At 43.8% G+C, this 20,054-nt stretch overlaps 5 protein-coding genes across 5 annotated transcripts; 3 read left to right on the top strand and 2 right to left on the bottom strand.

Moving 5' to 3' along the window:
- Positions 1-7,328: 7,328 nt before the first annotated feature.
- On the bottom strand, positions 7,329-11,047 carry LOC132260384 (histone-lysine N-methyltransferase, H3 lysine-79 specific-like). The gene is made up of 7 exons (XM_059758451.1): positions 10,808-11,047; positions 10,430-10,679; positions 9,461-10,363; positions 8,612-9,401; positions 8,402-8,547; positions 8,242-8,332; positions 7,329-8,170 (listed from the first exon to the last, which is right to left on the bottom strand). Coding segments are annotated over exons 1-7 (2,253 nt in total). The 5' UTR covers positions 10,810-11,047; the 3' UTR covers positions 7,329-8,099.
- Positions 11,048-11,128: 81 nt separating this feature from the next.
- LOC132260386 (deoxyuridine 5'-triphosphate nucleotidohydrolase, mitochondrial) lies at positions 11,129-11,959 on the bottom strand. Its single transcript, XM_059758453.1, has 3 exons — positions 11,719-11,959; positions 11,516-11,652; positions 11,129-11,444 (listed from the first exon to the last, which is right to left on the bottom strand). The coding sequence occupies exons 1-3, from the start codon at positions 11,820-11,822 to the stop codon at positions 11,242-11,244; spliced, it is 444 nt and encodes a 147-aa protein (XP_059614436.1). The 5' UTR covers positions 11,823-11,959; the 3' UTR covers positions 11,129-11,241.
- Positions 11,960-12,050: 91 nt separating this feature from the next.
- On the top strand, positions 12,051-13,336 carry LOC132260385 (uncharacterized). Its single transcript, XM_059758452.1, has 4 exons — positions 12,051-12,212; positions 12,284-12,443; positions 12,504-12,810; positions 12,883-13,336. The coding sequence occupies exons 1-4, from the start codon at positions 12,199-12,201 to the stop codon at positions 13,158-13,160; spliced, it is 759 nt and encodes a 252-aa protein (XP_059614435.1). The 5' UTR covers positions 12,051-12,198; the 3' UTR covers positions 13,161-13,336.
- A 119-nt stretch (positions 13,337-13,455) lies between these two features.
- On the top strand, positions 13,456-16,335 carry LOC132259525 (GPI ethanolamine phosphate transferase 2). Its single transcript, XM_059757192.1, has 2 exons — positions 13,456-13,702; positions 13,764-16,335. The coding sequence occupies exons 1-2, from the start codon at positions 13,557-13,559 to the stop codon at positions 16,333-16,335; spliced, it is 2,718 nt and encodes a 905-aa protein (XP_059613175.1). The 5' UTR covers positions 13,456-13,556.
- On the top strand, positions 16,258-19,990 carry LOC132259526 (synaptic vesicle 2-related protein). Its single transcript, XM_059757193.1, has 6 exons — positions 16,258-16,366; positions 17,544-17,817; positions 17,992-18,437; positions 18,899-19,500; positions 19,553-19,727; positions 19,785-19,990. The coding sequence occupies exons 2-6, from the start codon at positions 17,634-17,636 to the stop codon at positions 19,902-19,904; spliced, it is 1,527 nt and encodes a 508-aa protein (XP_059613176.1). The 5' UTR covers positions 16,258-16,366; positions 17,544-17,633; the 3' UTR covers positions 19,905-19,990.
- The last annotated feature ends 64 nt before the right edge of the window (positions 19,991-20,054 follow it).

Raw genomic sequence — 20,054 nt, 5'->3', positions numbered from 1 at the left:
GCACGGTTTCTTAGCTTTTAAATACACAAGATCATGGTGCTATTCTCTTCGTGCCTTCGGTACTTTTCACACGAAGCATGGGCGTGGGCAAAGTGGGGTTCGAGCACACCCCTATCCGCCTCTGAATCTTTCCCTCCAAAATCATCTGCACTCTCCGCAGCACTGATTTTCACTGGCAATGCTTTTCTGCCATTTTTGGCACTTTTCGGAGCGACGCGACATCGTGAAGTATTTAACTGAGATCTCTGTTCATCTCTCGTCAATTACGCCATTTTTCTTATTAATTAAAATTTATATTACGTCACGTGCGAACTTGTGATTTTTATTATAATTTTCATTGCTTGTTGAATATTTAATTACTGTTGTGACGGCTGTGATTTGATTAAATATTCTCATTTTTTTTTTAAATATTAAATGTAATTGTAGCCAAGCAAGGAGAGAAGAGCAGACTTCATAGAATTCTAATACTCGCGCCTCTTCATCAAATCCAATGGTATTTCCGGTGAAATTTCGCAAAAGTAGCGATATTTCGTGAGAAAAGGCGGTTCACCAGTAGCGTCCAATGAGGAGAATTCCTCGAAAAAAGCATCAATGGACCTGGAGTATTACTAATAATTTTCTTGTTAACCGTTAAGACATAATCAGGGTAGACAATCGCATTCTGGTCGTTCTTTTCCTTCACCCATTTGTCCAGCCAATTTGCCATAATTTATACAGTATTAGGAGGTCGCAACAAAAAGAACGGTCATCTTGTGCGTGTCTCATCGATCTTCCATCGTCTGGCTATTGATTAATGTTTTGATTTCGACACACTTTTGTGGAACTTCTTCCTTAGCCGATTTTTTGCTTCGTCTACGGCATCTATTTCAACATTCTTCGCCACATAATCACCTGCAGATGAGAGATAAATCTCATTCTTCTCGGTTTTTTCTGTCGCTCCGTCGAGACTGGGGTGTTTCCTCGAAAACGAGACACTTCACTGGAAGAGACTTGTGAATCACAGAAACAGAGATCGATCTCCTTTATGAGGAAGTGGACGAATTTCTATTGGATGAAGTATCAACATATCAATTTATTTTCTTGTAATTTCTTTGACTCTGTCGTCCTCGAAATGTCACCGGAATCTTTCCACTTGAAACAGTGGCACGCACCATACGCATGAGAGCACTCGCAAATTGAATTAAATTATCCCAAATTCGAGGTGGTGCTTCCCACCCAGTGCGTAAATGCGTCAAAGGCTCATCGGCGTCGTGGAGGGAATTGCCAACGAGTCTCGTGACGCGGAGTCGCCTGGATGGAAAGTGGCCCACGCGAGAGGCAGATAAATCATCCCATTGTCCACCTGATTGGCTAGATATGTCTAGCTATTCCAAAATAAGTGCGAGAGACAGAGGCTCGTCTACGAATTATAGGCCACTTCCTGTCTAAATAATCTATTAGACTAAATTGTCCCCCAAAACGCACCGGATTTCACTTATCATCAATTGGCTCTAATCAAACTTTCTCACCCTCCTTCCGCGCCAATTATTTCTTAGACCAGACACACTTCTCTGGATTCGCTGACGTCTCAAGATTATTGGCTGCGCCTCATGTGGAATGTGCGGTATCTGATATCAAGTGCGCATTCATATGTATATCGACAATTTTTAACGCTGAGACAGGCTTGCAGCTTATGCCATGATTACGAATGTGCCAAATGTGGAATGATAAATACTCCATGGGAAATTGAAATTCCATTCGCAACTATCTTCAGCAATTGCCTCCAATTGTGCAATTATGATGTGCTTTTATTTACAATTGTTGCCATCGAAAATGATAAGAATAGCCAGGTCAGTGACCTGATGGTGATTAAGTAGATTTTTGTACTGAGAGATCCTTGAATTTTTCCCAAATCAATCAGAGTTGAAGTCTTATTTAGATACGGATTAATAGATACTGTATTGCAAGTCTTTCAATAAGAGATAATTTGAAATACCTTTGTGAATTTTTATTTCAATAAAACATATGTTCACACTCATTCTAACTGCCAAATGTCGCAAATTAAATTGTCTACACATTCTTCGAAGCTCATGTCCAACTTATACAATCTTTGCAATGACGCACGAGATTCAAATGAGTTTTTAAAAATTCATTTAAAGCACCTGAGTGTTAAGATTTTGTTCACACGTCAAGAAAAGTAGTAAAAAATATTGGTTCTCAGTGGAAATACTGCCTCAGTCAAATTCTATCTTTTGAGCAATATCTCAAACTTCAGTGTCTCAACTCTGATTTAAAACATCATCTTCAATAAACACGCACAAATTACAACGAAATTTCTCACTGTACGCAGAGGCCTAAAAATTGAATTTGACGCCGGAATTGGTCAATTTTGCGGCGGTGGCAGTGTTGTGAGGACAAAACTGTGGTCACACAAATTGCCCAGCATCTCCACAATAGACTTGTGTAATCATCTTAGCTATTCCAATCTAGCCACATCTGTGGACGCGTCTGGAGTGTTTGCGCCAAGCTCCTACAATATTCAAATGGCGAAGTGCCTGTCTGTCCGTCTGTTTTATTCATGGACGCGAATCACCTCAGGTTTCGCCGTCTGGGGCACAACATACTCGTTCCAGGTGGGACGGGCGCGCGGGATGGTGTGCCGAGGGAGCATGAATTAAACAGTAGCCAACGCAGTTGTACTCACAGCAACTAAGTTGCATGGTAAAAGCGGCTGCAGAAGTTAGAAAAGGTACAGATCTATCAATGTCTCGACAGACCGCGCACTTGAGCACAACCTGCGGTTACCCATTATACATACTTTCCCTTCCCAGACTGTGGACAGCATCTCCATGTCATGGCTAATTAGTGCCAAGATGCGGAGAGAGAGAGAGAGAAGTAGAGATGAGACCAGCGGCGCAATTTTCCAGCGTCGCGACATGAGGTGTGTGTATGGAAATGTGGCATAAGATTAAGGATAGATTTATGTGGTCGTCATCCATCGCCCCAGACGCATAATAGAGGCGATTTTCTTGTATTTATTCAATACAGAATGTGTGTCCCCCAGGTTCGTGGTGCTCATCTCATCAGCAATTCAGCACGCTTGGCTCAAAATAGTGCATCTATTTACGCTGGAGCTGCGCTCTCCGAAAAAACAATCCTGGCCACGCTTAGATGATCGCCCATTAGATTTGTAAATTGGCCAACATGAGGCGAATTTGTCTTGTCTTGTTTTCTCACCTCAAACAATGTGTAAATCATCTCGCCTATTTGCAATCACAATAGAAACTAACCTGTTTTCGTTTTAGATGCCACAGAAAAAAAACCACAGAGATTGAGGCGATGCTGTATTTTCCACGCAAAATTTCAGGGACAATCGTAAAAGGATCCACACAATACACGCTCCGTTCCGCTCCTGCCCTGTAACTTTAGTGGTTCATTGTTGGGTGTTTAAGTGCAACAAATCATTTGTCACATCGCGAGACGTCTCTATGCAAATTGCTGTCTCGCCCGAGACTGTGCCTGTTGATCTCTGGAGTGGGCATCCAAATCGGGCGGGTGAAGGAAGTCTGGACAGGTTGCGTAACTGCGCTAACCTACTTCGCGTGCCTTTTGCTCTTCGCACTCGACAAATTTGGGATTGTTCTAGATTTAGGATGAGGTGAATTCAGGAGATGTTCTAATTTTGGTGGTCATATTGTGAATTCTTTCACGATGTTTGTGAGTGCAATTTTGGCGAGGCAGAAGAAAGGCATTCGATGGCATTGTATATATAGCTAAATAATCAATTCTTTTCAGAGCGTTTGCTCGTGTAAGAAATTGCAGATAATCAGGAAAAGTGCATCATCAGGTATTCGAGAAATGTTCTTACATGCACAAACATTTGCGCGTATGAATGGAAGATATTAAAAACAACAAATGATATTGATTTTGCTGATAAGCAGAGTAATTCGTGCAATGAAATAGCCCCAAAGTCTACTCTTGACATACACAACAAAGGCATGCACACTTACTCTGGAAATCACAATACTTAAGATTGGCACATCGACAATTCTGTAATTTGCACAAATTGATCACAACAATATTTTGTGGCGACTATGAAGCAGATGGAAGTGATTGTGTGCTAAGAAGCACTTTTGGGCGATGGTGACAGAAAATTTATATGAATGGGACGCGAGAGAAAAGGGTGGAAGAAGGAGAGGAAAACACACAGAAGCGATAATGACGGTGAGGCCAAAACAGGATGGAAATCAAGGATGGTCTGCGAAATTCGTTGTCACTGTTGGCGAAATTAATAATAAAATTGCAAATGGATATGCTGTGATGGATGCAACAGTGGCAGACGGTGAGAAGGCAGAAAACGAGTATAACCTGAGAGTTTATTGATACAGAAGCCCCAGACACGATATAATGTGAATGCACATTGCAGCGGAATTGAAAAACCTACAGATGAGATTAAAAGTGTAGCCAATCTTTAATTTGTATCTCAACAGTTCGCCAGAAGTTTCCCATAGCTGATGATCACGTGTGAATTGGCAACGGAGCAAGTGACTATCTTTAGCATAATCTAGATGATCTGACAAATCACCGGATCAACTCTGTGTGTATTAAAATCAAATGCACAAATTGGTGAGGCGACGCGTCGGGAGTAAGGCGAATTTTAAATATCATTTTAATTTTATCTGTCTTTTTGCGTGTGTGATAAATTACAGACAGTGCAACCTGTTGGAGTGCCTGAGTGTCTCTCCCCTTTTTGCACTTTTATGCATCCCAGACGCAGATTCGCGCGCGTGTAATTAGACTTTGGCTGCCTTGCCCTCTTCGCCTGTTTATCATGCTGTGCACTTCTGACAATTATTCTTATCGCGGCCCATCTCTCGCCCGAGTCTTTTTGGCTGTACAGTCAATTTGTCTGGACCAAGAGACATGCATGGGAAAGTGACTGCCCGCGCGAAAAGGGCACGGAGACGATCTCTTGATCGTCAAGGCAAAGAGAAAAGTACCTCAAAATCGTCGACTTCTGCCCAAGCCTCGTGACTGTTTCTATATGCAAAATTATTACAGTTGAGTTGGTGGAGCCATAAAACTGATAGTAAGATGATCAATTAGGTTTGCAGTGGCAGAAACATCCTTAGTAATTTATTATAATTTTATGTACAACCCGCTTATTTGCTGTCGAATCGGTTCGTCTGGATGTTAATTTGTCAAAAGTGGGATCTCATGAATCTTCCAATGCTGCTCTGGCGAAATTTAAATTATATGCATATTTTATTGATTGTTATCTAAAAGAGTCATGACTAAATTGAATTTTGGACATAACAGTATTAAAAAGCTGGTTGTAAGGCATTAGGATTTTTAAAAAAATAGTCATTCTCTTTTATTTTAGAGGGCAATAGAAATTCCAATATAACAATATATTTATAAGGGTTTTATATTCTGACAAAATCAACGTTTAGAAACAAGGATAAAACACACTCATTCCCGCGAAAAATTATTTTAGCCTAAATCAATATGACATTAAGAGAGAATTGTTGTTTAAAATTTATGAGAAACATTTCCTAGAATCAGAGCCGACTTCCTATCGCATCGAAGCTCATTTCAATATTTGTTTAGACACAAGCTTTTGCTCATATTTGGAACATCTTTGAAAATTTGGAAATTATTCTTCTAATTATATTTTATTATATTCTGCAAATTTGAAAAACCAAAAAAGTCAGCTCTTAAAGCAAATAAACAGAGGATTTCTCAAAAGTTTCTTTTTTGTAAACGAGAATTCTCATATCTGCTATGCAAATTTATGAAATTGATCGATAAATCTGTAGGCGTTACGCGATTAACTGTCGATAGACTACCGTTGCAATTGAATTGTCACGTGTGAGTGTGAGCTGATGGGCTCTGCCAATAAAATCCCAGGAAAATGTACACGGGCTGGCGCGGAAATGGGCGTAAAGTGTGAAGTCGTCTGGGCAGGCGAGACAGCGAGGAGGGCATTTCTCCGGGCCAGGAGCGATAAATCTTCTTCGCACCCACTTTTGGTGGGCAAGAACAGGCCGCAGAAGGGGCAGAGGAGTCGCCTTGTTCGCCCATTCCGGTCGTGTCTCTCGACAGGTGTTCAAATCCGTGGCTACAGTGGAACACGGCAGCCAGGAACAGAGGCGAAACGATGATTATCATTGTGCACCTCTCTTCCCAAATGGGGCATGTTCCTCGCGACTGCGGCCAGACAGGCATACACATTTTGCTGCACGGAGGGCAAAATGCAATTTGTGTGTTGTGGCGAATCAGAGGGATGAGGACGGGGCGCAATTGGCAAAAAGTTGGCAGACACACTCGGGATGCAAGAACGAGAACTTGTCTTGGACGCGTCGCGGCCAGAAATTATGCACATCAAATAAAAATGTTCTCTCTCTCTGCGCAGTCATTCTTAATCGCCTTTTAATGGCTTTTTCCCACTTGGCCAGCACTTCCTCTCGTGGCCATCTTCGGCAGACTGAGAGACACCCAAAACTCGCCACAGCCTCATTAATGCACGTCGTAAAAGGATTCCCTGGGCACTTGGCCTCTTGCAATTACGAGAAAGTCAGTGGCAGAGACGCGACTCAGAACCCGAGGGCAGAGTGCATAAACACCTGAAAAGACGCACATTTATTCTCCTCGCCTGTTTTTGGACAGGGAAGCCAGCTCGGGCATTGATTGGGACGCTCTCTGCCTGCCCTTAAATAGGACTGAGTGATTATTTTAATGGTAATCACCAGCAAAGCTCCCGTGGCCGTTTTCGTGATTACTCTCGCAATTAATTTTACTTTGTAACATAGCCTCGCTCTCCGCACACCTGGGCCAGTCCGGGAATCCGTCGGAGGCACGGAAATTAATTCCTCGCCGTGTCACCCTTTGTCTCACGCCAAAACCGCATTTTGGCCCACACGAGGAAATATTCTCTCATCTTTTGCACGTCTTTTGAATTTGCGTCATCTTATAGACGCGGAAAAGTATAACTTGTCAACAACCTCGTCAAATGTATTCAGACAAGAGGTATTTAAATAAAGTTTTCGGTGCTCCACAGACAGGCAGACGCATAAAATTTCAGCATTCAGAAATCCGAACGTTGACTTATCGTCTTTCAATTCGCCATTCTAATTTCATGCATAGTCCACTGGAGATCTGGACGACGCAGAAACCATTAGCTCATGGGCTGGAGGGTGGGAAATTGTGCGTTGCACGACTCCCAAGGCATATCATGTGAAGGAAAATCGTCTGAATTGATTCAAGACATTACTGAAAAGACGTGATAAACAAACGCTTATGGGTGAACCGAGCACGCAAATAACTCGAAATGTGACCAACCTGAACAACCTTTATTAAGTACAAAAAATTTCAAACCTCCATAATTTTTTTTATTTAATTTTAACACTGTACGATCTCAGCCTTTTCAAAACCTCCTTTATTCTGATTCTATTGTATTGACAAAAAAGTATGACCACATTTTGGAAACGTCTCAATATGGACTATCAAAGTATATCAAAATTTCATTCAAAATAACTTGACCTGCGAACAAAATTTTTGACTATCAATCATTTTGAAACGTCCTGACCTGGACTACAACATACTAGAATCTCATCGAAATTCATTACTGAGTATAGGCGTTTAAACATTATTTTAATATGGCGACATTACTTATGACGTCACCGACGTCACATAATAGTAATAGTGCATGTGACCTACTGAAGGGCGTTGAAACATGTCTTTCATATTTGTTGCATTTCTTTTACGTTTTGTATATTTAGCGACATTTTCTTTTTAGGGCTGAACTACTCTAGCGGACAATCAGAGTTAGGGCCGAAGCGCGTGATCACGAGCAAAAAGTGTTGAAATATCCCGAAGTGAGAATTTTGCTTTCCCCACAGCTGAGAGCTAGTAGCGGATGACTAAAAATCATTTATTGCAGATAGCGCAGTCATCAGCTAAGAGTCATTGTTGACCGTTTAAATCGTACTTGTTTATTTAAAACATTTATTATTATTTAAACTTATTAATATCTTGCATCTTGCCTTATAAATTTAAATCTATTGCCAAATGTGAATTCGAATGATATCCCTACGTCAAATATATACGAAAATTATGTATTAAATCATTATAAAAGTAATTTCTCCTGGCACTATGTTTTCTGTCCCATAATTAAGCGAATATTTCATGTCTGAAATAAAAGCAAGAGACGAATAAAGGATTAGATGTGATATTCAGGCTATTAAAACGTAAAAATATCACCTTTCTGGATGATTATTATTGAATTGTCTGTCGTTTGCTTCCTGACCCCGTCCACTTTCACCTCAAATGACCCTCGCGTGACGGCAAAGTACTGTAATAGAACATCATACAGTTAATACCCTAAGAAAGTCTAAAGGACGCGATATATACGATCACTTACGCATTTATTTGACGTCACACGGCACCTCCTCTTTCTTGTTCCTGGCGTGAACACCATAAACCCGCAAGTCTCAGATGTTTGGCTCACATACAAATCAATGCCAGGCACAATTGATTCCTTCTTCATGTAGGCGTGAACTTTTGACTCTGAGGGAACAAAATGATTCCTTATTAGTTAATGAAAGATTTAAGATTATAAAATTTGCTTTACTGAATTCAAGCACTTCTGCAATTCTTAGGTCATTGTCTTCATCCCGCAGTTGATTGAAAATTTCATCCTGACTCATCGCAGGAATGTCTTTGCTTCGGTCAGCCGAATTTTCAGCATCCCTGGTATTCTGTGGCTTCTTCTTCTTCGGCTTTTCCTTTGTTTTTTGTGGCTGTGGCTCTTCAATCTCCGAAACATCCAGCTCAGTGTTCGGCTTCTGCTTCTTCTTGTCCCTCACTTGTTGCTTCTTCTTTTTACCCTTCTTTTTCTCGATCAAGAGGGAACAATCTGTAGTGAACACATGTGTGCCTTCCTTCGGATCAACAGTCGCATAGCGCTTTTTCAGCGGAACCTCCTCGTTGTACGTTTGCACCTTCAAGGTCTGATACCGAGATGAACCGGTGAGCCAGTAAGGCATTGGCGCACACTTTTGTCGTCTAGAACGCCTCAAGCCAAACTCATCCTGTGGGATGACTTCTGGTTTCTCCTTCTTCTTTCGACCTTTTTTCTTCTCCACTGGTGGCAGCGCTGTTAAACGATTCACAACCACTGAGCACTGTGACAGGTCTATCTCTTGATCAACTGAGGGAATCACGTCACGGACGATCTCATTCTCTGAATGTTCAGGCTCTGGTTCCCTTTGACTGTTCACCATCGCATTTTCTGTCACATTCTCATCTTGACTGTTGCAGTGTGAGTAGAGCTTTCGCATAGATTTTCCTGCGGCTCTTGGAATAGATGTACGGATTTTTTTCTCCAGCTGAATTATTTTCTGCACAGGCGAATCCAGCTTCTGCAATATAAAAGAGAAAAAAATAAGCACATATAGACCAAAGAAATTCATCATATTACCTTCTTCTTTCGTTTAGTTCTCTTTGACCCCTTCACTGTTAGAGATGGACCCTTGCAAATGCCAGAATCACTCGTGACCGTGATTGTGCCGGCACGTTTGTTAGTTGTGTTATTGATTCTGGAATTCTTCAATTCATGACTCATGTTCACCTCGGAAACTTCCGCAATCACTGGAATATTCGTCGTAAAATTCTTGAGGACATTCTCTCTTGGATGACTGAAAACTGTGTCGCGCTGAGAGCTGAAATCTACAAATCCAGAAGTTGCGTCATTTGGCGCTTCAATCCTCTGTTTGGTGGATCCCTCTTCAGTAGCCTCTAGGTTTACTCGGTCAGTATTCCGAGGAACGATAGTGGCTTCATTGTTACAGGAACTATTGCAGCTTCTGTTCTGAGCCACCGACACAACATTCATGATCGTCTTCTGACTTTGCCTGCCATTTGTCGCAGGAGTCTTAGCCATAGTTTCACAAATGTCCATCCTCAAAGACTCCAAATCTGTCTGAGACTGTGTAAAACCATAAAATTCATTTTCTTCTTCAATAGACGTTGGAGTATTTGAAGAATATATGGGTTGTGAGGCGTCCTCCTCAGGTTCATGAGCAGCATCTGATAGTGGCAAACCATCGAGCATGTCATTGTCACTGTTAGAATCGTTAGATTGCTCCGATGAAATGAATGATGACAGTGACCCAAAGTGAGTTGGAACAGTCGCTTCACTTAACTGTCTCGAAGCGGATAGTTGGCTGCCAATCATGGACTTTCCGGATCTTCTATTGTGTTCTGTAGATATCTTCGGATTTGGAGGATTTTGCTCCGGAATCTTAGTAAGTGTTGAAGTTCGACTCGGCAACGAAACCACCTTTCTCTGTCTCGGAAAGGGAGTGCTCGTAGTGCCAGGATCCTGCAATGCCACGAAGAGGATTAAAATTAAAAAATCAATAAGGCAGAAAAATTGCATGTTACTCACGAAGCTCAAGGTTCCATTTGACGATGCACCTGATGAAGTCATCACTGCTGGAAGCTCTGGGCGCGGGTACAAAGCCGCTGGTGGCGCCTTTTTCTTTATGTACTTGACTTTCACAACCTCACTTTTTTCGTTCACGGGTTCCTTAAAGAGTTTGCTCACCTTCTTGTTCCTCTTCCCCAACAGGTATTCAGCAAGGTTGTTCCCGGAATTATCGAACACCTCCATATCGAAATTCTCAATATTGCGCAACCTGCGGTGACACAAAAATAACAGAGAAAATTGCGATTTTCTCATAAAATTCATTCCGGGAGCAACAGTCTCTCTGCGTATGCATAGTTCCCTGTTAAAAAACATTAATTTTGCAAAAATTTCACTTACATCGTAATCTCGCCTTCTCAGTATATCGATTAAATAATAGAAATAGTCTCTTTTTTTTGTATTTACGATAGAAAATGTGAAATAATCACGAGAAAATTTTCTCACACACTAAACAAGTTTCTTTTTAAACACAAACCCGCAAAATGTCATAACGGCTGCGCAGTGCGATCTCTAGCGGAATATTTCTCGAATTCACCACTTAATAGCAAATTTGAATTATGCTAAACCTGTTTTTTGCGCCATTCTTTACATTCTCTAGCTTCGTTCTTCTGTAGTAGACACTACATGATGTTCGCTTTGGAGCTATTTTCCCATCAATAATTTAGAAAAATCCAACACATTTATTCATTTGGAACTTGTTCAAGATAATATTTGGCGGGAGTGTGAGTGAAAGAGAATTGACGCCAAAATGTAGGCAAATCATATGGAAAGGACTACTTGGTGCCGGTGGAGCCGAATCCTCCGCTTCCGCGTTCAGTCTCGGACAGAGACTGAACTTCTTCGACTTCTGGGTAGAAGATCTTCTCGCAGATCAACTGGGCGATCCTGTCTCCCTTGGTGACTTTGAAATCTATATCGGAATGATTGAAGAGAATCACACCGACGTTTCCTCTGTAGTCTTCATCGATGACACCAGCTGCCGAAAATCACAAAAAATTGATGAAATGCACGATAACAGTAAAATATAAATGTAAATCCCTGAATTACCTCCAACATCGATGAAGTTCTTATGGGCCAAGCCAGAGCGAGGAGCTACACGACCGTAGCAACCTTCCGGAACCTGAATCTGGATGTCCGTCTTCACAAGCTGCTTTCCACGCGCAGGGACAACGCAATCATAAGCACTGTGGAAAATCAGGTACTCTATTATACAGTCTTTGGGTATATAGGAGAATATAGCGGTTTATTACCTCTTGAGGTCAAATCCGGCAGCCTTGGCGGAGCCTTTCATTGGAGCAAAGGCGTTTTCGGTCAATTTTGCGAAACGCAAGATACAAGCAGCTTCGGAAGGCATTATAATAACTTTACTGAGATTCTTACTGTTTAAATACTGAACTGGATGACACAAGGTTGGGAAATCGAAGTGAAAATGCAAGAAAACGTGCTTCGACACTGATTCTGGATTCAGGTTAGATGTCAAAAAGTAGCGGGAAATGGTGCGTCCCCGAAGATCTGTTCGAATGGATTCGTGAGAATTCGTGTGGGATATTTTTGGGAAATTTAGCAATGTCGCGAGAACGGCTGATTTTGACAGCTAATATTTTTGCAAATACGTGTTTTTTATCAATAATTTTGCCAAACTGAAGTAATGGAGTGAATTATAGGCAAGATATAAGTATTTCCTTGTATAATAGCCACTTCAGCATACATCACATAAGCTAAGAGATACAATGAAGCGAACAAGGTGAGATTGTTTCCTGGACAGTGGCAGATTTGCCTTGAGAATGTTTGTTTACTCTCTTTTATCTCGGTCAGAGTGAGAAATTTCTCAGACTCTCGGGAGTATGAGCCCCTCGCGGGGGATGCCAATGACGTCCCAATGCGGCGAGTGCACTCGCCTCATGTCGCTACTCTGGAAGCTCAGGTTCTCGAGAACGACACTCTACAGGCCATCGCATTGCGCTTCAACTGCCCAGTAAGTTGACCTCGATTCGTGGCAGCGGAACTGCCCTTCTCATTGCCTGATTGATTGTAGTTATCGGAGCTGAAGCGGCTCAACAAGATTGAGCGAGACAATGAGATATTCGCGAGGAGTGTTTTGCGGATTCCCGTGACTGCTCACACTGTGCTGCTGGAAACACTTCCGGGAGTGCACAAGAGCGGAACCTCGAGTCCCACGAAGGCCAAACTGCCGCTGAAAGGTGTGACACTCAATGATCTGGACGAGAGGCTTATGATCGCCTCTGTGAGCAGTTCTGATTGTCCTCCGGCGAGTATCAACGATGTTATCCTCAGCACCAAAATCACTGGAACCAGTGAATACAGAGATGAGGAGGAATTAGGTGAGATATACTGGTTATCCTTGGAATTGCATCTCAGCTTGCTTAACTGATATTTTTGGGTGTCTTTTGCAGTGTCCAATCCACTCAGTATTGATGAGCGGGATATGGCTCAGCCTCTTCTCAGCGGAGTGGTGGACGACACAGTTCCTCAGCCACGAATCATCCCTGTCCGTCACAGAGTGGATATGTCGTGCAACGGAGCTGATTGTGATATATCCTGGGTGTGCCTCTTTGTCTGTATTCTCATCCTCTGCTTCTTGATACCGATCATCTATATATTTTTTAAAACGGAACACCAAAACGAGCATCACTTGGAGCGACACTTGCACGATAATCACTTAAAGCTATGAAATTAGATTAGGGAGCCCAGAAAGGATGTAAATAAGTGCCTAGATACTGCGTAGAAGTGAAATAACATGGAGATTGGCTAAAGAATTTCCTACTCACAACAGTCTAGCATCCAGTCCAAGTGCATTGTAGTATTGAAATGTACCGATACGATATGAAATAATTTATTTTTATCAAAAACTAATGAGTATTGTTTCCTTCACTGACTTTCAAGTCTATCTGGATGATTTGAAATCATTTTCGCGGGCTTGGAAAGTGAAAGTGAAGGGTTTCTCTCGTAAGTGAGAGGTTTTGCACTGAGTGGATTGTTTTTGTGAAGTGATAAGAAGGGGAGTTTCTTGTGTGTCCACAATGTGTGTTATTTAATAGATCCCCAGGAACTTCTGCAGTCTCCAGAGATGAAGGTTACCACAGTCTACCTCCTCCAGCTGTCGGCTTTTCTCTTTGGCTTGGGACTTTTCCTCCATGGATTCTTCCCATTGTCATTCTCATCCATGGAAAAGGCGGATTTTCAGAACTTTCCCAAACACATAGCAGAAGTCCAGTAAGTGGATACTATTTCCATCTCACTATCCTGACATTAAAATCTGCTTATTTGCTCGCAGACTGGACAGGAGTCAGTACAGAGCAAAGTTCTCACGAACAACAATCATGCTGATTGACGCCCTTCGCCTAGACTTCGTGCAACGACAGGAAAGCATGCCTCATGTGCGGAAACTGATAGAGAATAAGGAAGCCTGCTTGCTCAAGCTTCGCGTCCAGCCACCAACGGTGACAATGCCCCGGATAAAAGCTCTGACTTCAGGGACAATTCCAAGCTTCATCGATGTTATATTGAATTTGGGAAGTTCGGAAGTCAAGACTGACACTTTTCTGCAGCAGACAGCGTCTTCTGGAGGTAAATTGATCTTCTACGGTGACAGCACATGGACCAGAATGTTCCCGAATGTGTTCTCGCGCAAGGGGGAGAATCAGGATCCGCTCTTCGTCAACGATTTCTACGAGGGAGACAAAAACATTACCAAAAACCTGGTAAGTGAGCTCAAACATCCCGATTGGAAGATGATGGTGCTGCACTATCTCGGTCTGGATCACATAGGACACGCTGAGGGACCGTTCAGTCCGAAGGTTCCTGGGAAATTGAAGGAAATGGACGAGATTGTGAGGAAAATTGTGTTCGAAATGACGCGCTGGAATGCCAATTTGTACCTGCCCTCGCTCTTCATAGTCACAGGAGATCATGGCATGAGAGACACTGGTGGCCATGGTGGAAGTTCAGCTCCTGAAGTAACAGTTCCTCTCCTGGTTGTGGGTTCAAATTGTGCATCAACTGAGACACTGTATAATCAGATAGATTTCGCAGCCACATTGTCGGTTCTTCTGGGATTACCAATTCCGGCTTCCAGCATAGGAAATTTGATTCCTGAAATGCTGGCGGACTTGACGGAGGAAGAGCAATTGCTGGCACTGGTATACAATGGCGAGAGACTTCTCCAGAAGCTTCTATTGGAACAATTTGATTTGGATCAGCGAGAATTCTTCTTGCAACACCAGGAAGGCAAGGAAATGCACAAAGAGTACCTGAAAATGAAGCAAATCGGAGATGAGGTAAATCAGTCTCTATTCAAGCGCGCCAAGCTGTTCTACTTGTCCTCAGCACAAGAAATGTCCGATCTTTTGGCCAAGAACTTCGTGAAATACGACCTCTGGAGCATTTCTGTCGGATTATTCTTATCATTCCTCACCACAATTGCGAGTTTGTCACTCTTCCTCACTGAAAAGGATACCTTAACCATCGATTGGAACTCTTACAATATCTTCTTCATTCTCTTCGGGACTGTTTGCTTAAAGCATCTGCCCAAAAAGTTCTTCCAATTGGATTTTTCACTATGTTCCTCAGGATTGGTGGGAAACATTATTATTCTCATCACAATTACTATCATAAGAATCAATTGCAAAATAATCCTGAGTGCTGTGAAGGAAAGGAGGACTTCGTGGATCCCAAATATGCACAATATACATCTCTACGTGATCTTCTGCACTGTCTTCCATGTGATCTCATACGCCAGCAGTTCCTTTATTGAAGAGGAACACCAGCTGTGGTACTACTTTGGAGTCACACTGTTCATCATGCTGCTCTTGGGTGAATTGAGGAGATTCAAGTCGGTGTCTTTAAGCACTGATTTATCGCATCTTCAGAAGTTGCACAGCGTAGTGCTGAAATATGTGGGATTGCTCCTGAGCCACATCTTCCTCCGGAGACTCAATCAGACGGGCGACAAGTGGCTGAGCGTGCCGGATATCGGAGACTGGTTCGTCACAGAGGAGAATAAGATGTCCTTGAGTTGGTTCTTCATCTTCACACTCTTTCTAGTGCTCGTAGTTTGTGGACAGTTCTCGGGAATCCTCACAGGAGTGCTCACATTCACCGCTGTTCTTCTAATCTACTACTCCCGCTCAATCACTGGTCACGTTACGCTCTTCAGCGTTATGAAGAGTGACTCTAGAGTCTCACTGCTGCTCTTCTGGGTGAATGTGCTAGAGATTGCAGCTATAAACTACCTTCCAATCATCTACAGAAGGTGGATTCTCAAGAAATATCTCCCTCAGGACGGTAAACTGTGGACAGGAGCGAGTATCACTATCTTCAGTCTCATCTCATGCCTGCTCCACAAGCCACACAACGCTATTCTCACGGTGGCGTGCATTCTTACGTGCCAAGTAGTAAATAAGTCCATCAATTCGATCCTGTCGGGAACGCCAAAGATTTTCATGATAATCCTGAGTCATCTCTGGATTGGGAAGATGTTCTTCTTCTACCAAGGAAACTCTAATAGTCTGGCTTCAATTGATCTCAATGCGGGATATATTGGTCTCAAATCATTCAATATGATCATCGTGGGCGTCTTCCTGACCATCAACACCTTTGGTGGACCACTTCTGGCAGTCCTTCTCATGCTGCACCATCTCCAAAGTAATCACAAGATATTCCTGCAGACGTGCGGACTCTTCCTGATTCTCCCATTGAACTTCTACATGGCCATTGCAACGGGATTTCGCAATCATCTCTTCGTGTGGACTGTCTTCTCGCCAAAATTGCTCTACGAGGCCTTCAATTACGGTCTCTTTTACGTGATCTTCACTGTCTTGGGTGTGACATGGTGTCATAAATCGTGAAAATATGCAGAGAAAGCAGATATTTATTTAGGTGAGTGAACATTAAGAAGAATACTAGTCTTTGAGGTGATCGCCAAGTGATCCTCAAATCAATTGAGAAATTTGAAACTGTAATTGATGAAGAATTTATTGAGATAGTTGATCAATCATGGAGAATGATAAAAATTCATTAAATGCCCATTAACGAAATATTTCGTGCTTGAGCTTGAGTGATTGCCGATCGTATTTCATGGTGATGACTGGAGGAGTGCACAATAAGGAAAAGTGCGGCGATGAATGATGTTTTGCCGGGTCAGCACACGGTAAATTCTTCAAATTGCTGGGCAATGAAACTTGTTTGGGTGGGATTTTTACTTTCATACGGAACGCTGGACGCGCGCGTGACTTTGAGGGATGCCACCAATACTGTGGCACTTGGTTACCTGGGAGCGGTGGGGATTGAATGAGAATCTTGAGCGATTGAGGAGAGCGAGAGAGAGACCCGTTAACTCACACAGTTCCGCGAGACAGATTTTCTTACTTCTTGGCCGAGTAGTTGAGATCTGCTTCTTCAGCTGGAAGCATCGATCGCTAGACCTCTGTGTTTTGTGATCTGAAGATAATGACTCTGGACTGGGAATTGTGGGTTTTTGTGGAGCAACAAGAATAGGAAAGGTACACACACACTATCGAGGGTATAAGAAGAAGTGATCGCGAGCTGTAAAAAAATGCTAAAAGATCGTGATAGAGTGGTAGAGTGAAACGATTCCAACTAGAGAGACAAACTCCATGTAATCCGTGGAGGACAGTGAATAAATATTTTGCTTTTATTGCAACAATTGCCTCACTGTTGGCTGTGTGTCGTTTTCCATCGCGCTGTCGTCTCGCATGTTTTGCGAAAGAAAAGAATAACAATTGTGGAAAAATTGAAGAAAAAGAGACTTACATCACTGGCGAAGAATAATCACCTCGCCCGAAAAGTGTGTGATCTCGTGGGTGTGTGAGGTGAATCTCAAAGTGTCGAGAGAGGTGACAAGATCGCTGGGGAGTTCACGATGGGATTCATGAAGCCCGGGTGTTAATTAGCAATTAATTGATAGACGCGCTGCTCATCTGAGCGCGGTAGTGTGAAGGAAATACGGTTAACCATTTTTGCGCGCATCTCTTTGGTTCGCGCGCGATCACCAATTATTCGATGAATAACTGTGACTCTACCTCAATTTGCCCAGCGCTTGTGTGTGTCCCAGAATCTCGTCTTGGGAGTGCGGCGGTGAGCGAGCGCGAGAAGACGGTGAGCGGCGAGTGGAAAAGCCAGCGCCATGGGAGTTCGACGACCGGGAACCACGAGAGGATATGAGGAAATGCAGGGAGCCAATGTGGCCACGGTTAACGTGGCCATTGCAGGTCACACCACACCGATCGCCACCCACAATAGTCAGCAGGGACCGCCGCCAGTCACACCGCAGGAGTTCGAGATGGCCTCCGTGAGCGTCGTGCCAGATGGTGAGGAGCAGTGATTCACTAAATTCAATTTCTGACCCAAATCCCCATTTGTGGCGCTCAAGCGACTCTCCATTGTGTGTCTCTATAATAAATTCCGATCGTCTTTGATCTTTTGTATCACTAATGTTGTGAATAACTAATCAATGAGGCTCTCTATTTCTCTCCCCTCGTCAGACACTTTCACCGTGACTCAGGCTGTGAATGCCCTCGGCTTCGGCTGGTTCCAGGTGAAGCTGTCCCTGTGCGTGGGCCTCTGCTGGATGGCAGACTCCATGGAAATGACCATTCTCAGCGTGCTCGGGCCGGCGCTGCATTGCGACTGGGGCGTCACGCGCTACCAGCAAGCGCTCACCACGACCATCGTGTTCCTCGGGATGATGCTCAGTTCCACATTCTGGGGCCAATTGAGTGATCGATACGGCCGGAAGCCTGCTCTGACCCTCTGTGGAGTTCTGCTCTTCCTCTACGGTCTCCTGTCCGCCGTGGCACCCAGCTTCGGCTGGCTCCTGCTTCTCAGAGGCCTCGTGGGGTTCGCCATCGGTTGCGTGCCGCAATCCGTGACGCTCTACGCTGAATTCCTTCCTACTAAGCAACGCGCCAAGTGCGTCGTTCTCCTCGATGTGAGTCCATCACAGTTTATGCAATAAGACCGATGGCTTTGTGTGCCTCTTGGACCAACTATGCAGATCGCGGGCTGTATTGAACAATTAGCGTGTCTGTTGTGTCTGACATTATGCAATTGGTGGAGTGAATTTATTGGAAAGTAACACTATATTTTCCATCTCATGTTTTTAAGCAAGAAGCAAATACTTTGTGAACAATGGGTGGAAGTTTAATTGGGAAATGGCACAGTTTTTATTGAGAACTCCCAAGGTCTCCACCGCTGATCCCAATTTATGGACTTGTTTTCCATTTATAGAAATTCATCACTTCTCCCAATGCTTTTTTCAAATCCCATGAATTTTCTTGTTTCACCCTTTTTGTAGCGAGAAAACAATTCTGCCGTGAAGAACATTAAATTACTTTCGCGCACATTTAATTTCACTCAACACTAATCACTTCGAATTTCGCCTCTTTTCAGTGCTTCTGGGCTCTTGGGGCGTGCTTTGAGGTCGCCTTGGCTCTGGCTGTGGCCCCACGATTGGGCTGGCGATGGTTGCTGGGCCTTTCGGCGGCGCCCCTGTTTGTCTTTGCCGTGATCACGCCCTGGCTACCGGAGTCGGCACGCTACAATGTGACGTGTGGGCAGAACGACAAGGCGCTGGCGACGCTGGAACAGATTGCAGTGGACAACAAGAAGCCAATGCTGCTGGGCAGGCTCGTGGTGGAGGGAACAGCTACGCCACGAGGCAGCGTCAGGGCACTCCTCAGTACATCCCTACGCCGGACGACACTTCTGCTGTGGTTCATCTGGATGTCCTGCGCTTTCTGCTATTACGGGCTTGTGCTGATGTCCACTGAGCTCTTCAGCGGTGACCGAAAGCCAGTAGTGGCGGGAGATATTGAAGATTGCCATCCTCTATCGACTGATGACTATCTGGATCTCCTTTGGACTACGTTGGCAGAATTTCCTGGGATCTTCGCCACTATAGCGGTGATGGAGAAGTGGGGACGCAAGAAAACCATGGCCTTCCAGTTCATCCTCTACGGCGGCTGTGTTTTACTTCTCACAACGACTAAAGAGTGAGTTGTTATGCATTCTCCACGATATTCCTTTAATCCGCTGTGCTTCCAGTCGGACGGCGCTCACGATGATCCTTTTCCTCGCTCGCGGCGTCATTGCGGGACTCTTCCAGGCGGCTTATGTGTACACACCGGAAGTCTATCCCACAGCTCTGCGATCCGTTGGCGTGGGCGGTTGCTCTGCTTTGGCTAGACTCGGCGCCATGGCGACTCCCTATGTGGCACAGGTAAGATTAATGCTGCCACAACAGCCAATTAAAGTAATGTCGATCCGCCCTTTTCAGGTTCTGCTCCAGACATCCGTGTGGAGCGCCGTGAGTGTGTATGGCGTGTTCGCCATCAGTGCCAGCGTGGCGTGTCTCCTGCTCCCGTACGAGACCCGCGGCAGCGACATGGCTCAGTAGCCCAATCCCGCCGCTCTGTGACTAAACCAAATCTCCGTGACTGATTTTGTGGGTGCTTCTCGCTTCGGGCGACACGAGGTAAAAAATGCATTGTGCGAACTCGATACGCTCATGAATGTGAATATGGTATTATGCAAGTTTTTTTTATAC

The sequence above is a fragment of the Phlebotomus argentipes genome, unplaced genomic scaffold (genome assembly GCF_947086385.1).
Source record: "Phlebotomus argentipes unplaced genomic scaffold, Phlebotomus argentipes genome assembly scaffold_18, whole genome shotgun sequence".
NCBI lineage: Eukaryota > Metazoa > Arthropoda > Insecta > Diptera > Psychodidae > Phlebotomus > Phlebotomus argentipes.
The sequence above is the reverse complement of the archived record's forward strand: the minus strand, read 5'-3'. Positions and strand labels throughout refer to the sequence as shown.

Coding starts and splice junctions, on each gene's coding strand:
- LOC132260384 (XM_059758451.1), bottom strand. Junction 8,333..8,401: donor GTGTGACGTCAAATAAATGC/GTAAGTGATCGT, acceptor GTTCTATTACAG/TACTTTGCCGTCACGCGAGG. Junction 8,171..8,241: donor AATAATAATCATCCAGAAAG/GTGATATTTTTA, acceptor CTTTTATTTCAG/ACATGAAATATTCGCTTAAT.
- LOC132260386 (XM_059758453.1), bottom strand. CDS start 11,822: ATGCCTTCCGAAGCTGCTTGTATCTTGCGTTTCGCAAAATTGACCGAA. Junction 11,653..11,718: donor GCCGGATTTGACCTCAAGAG/GTAATAAACCGC, acceptor GATTTTCCACAG/TGCTTATGATTGCGTTGTCC. Junction 11,445..11,515: donor GAACTTCATCGATGTTGGAG/GTAATTCAGGGA, acceptor GATTTTCGGCAG/CTGGTGTCATCGATGAAGAC.
- LOC132260385 (XM_059758452.1), top strand. Junction 12,444..12,503: donor CATTGCGCTTCAACTGCCCA/GTAAGTTGACCT, acceptor GATTGATTGTAG/TTATCGGAGCTGAAGCGGCT. Junction 12,811..12,882: donor CAGAGATGAGGAGGAATTAG/GTGAGATATACT, acceptor TGTCTTTTGCAG/TGTCCAATCCACTCAGTATT.
- LOC132259525 (XM_059757192.1), top strand. CDS start 13,557: ATGAAGGTTACCACAGTCTACCTCCTCCAGCTGTCGGCTTTTCTCTTT. Junction 13,703..13,763: donor AAACACATAGCAGAAGTCCA/GTAAGTGGATAC, acceptor ATTTGCTCGCAG/ACTGGACAGGAGTCAGTACA.
- LOC132259526 (XM_059757193.1), top strand. CDS start 17,634: ATGGGAGTTCGACGACCGGGAACCACGAGAGGATATGAGGAAATGCAG. Junction 18,438..18,898: donor AGTGCGTCGTTCTCCTCGAT/GTGAGTCCATCA, acceptor GCCTCTTTTCAG/TGCTTCTGGGCTCTTGGGGC. Junction 19,501..19,552: donor CTTCTCACAACGACTAAAGA/GTGAGTTGTTAT, acceptor CTGTGCTTCCAG/TCGGACGGCGCTCACGATGA.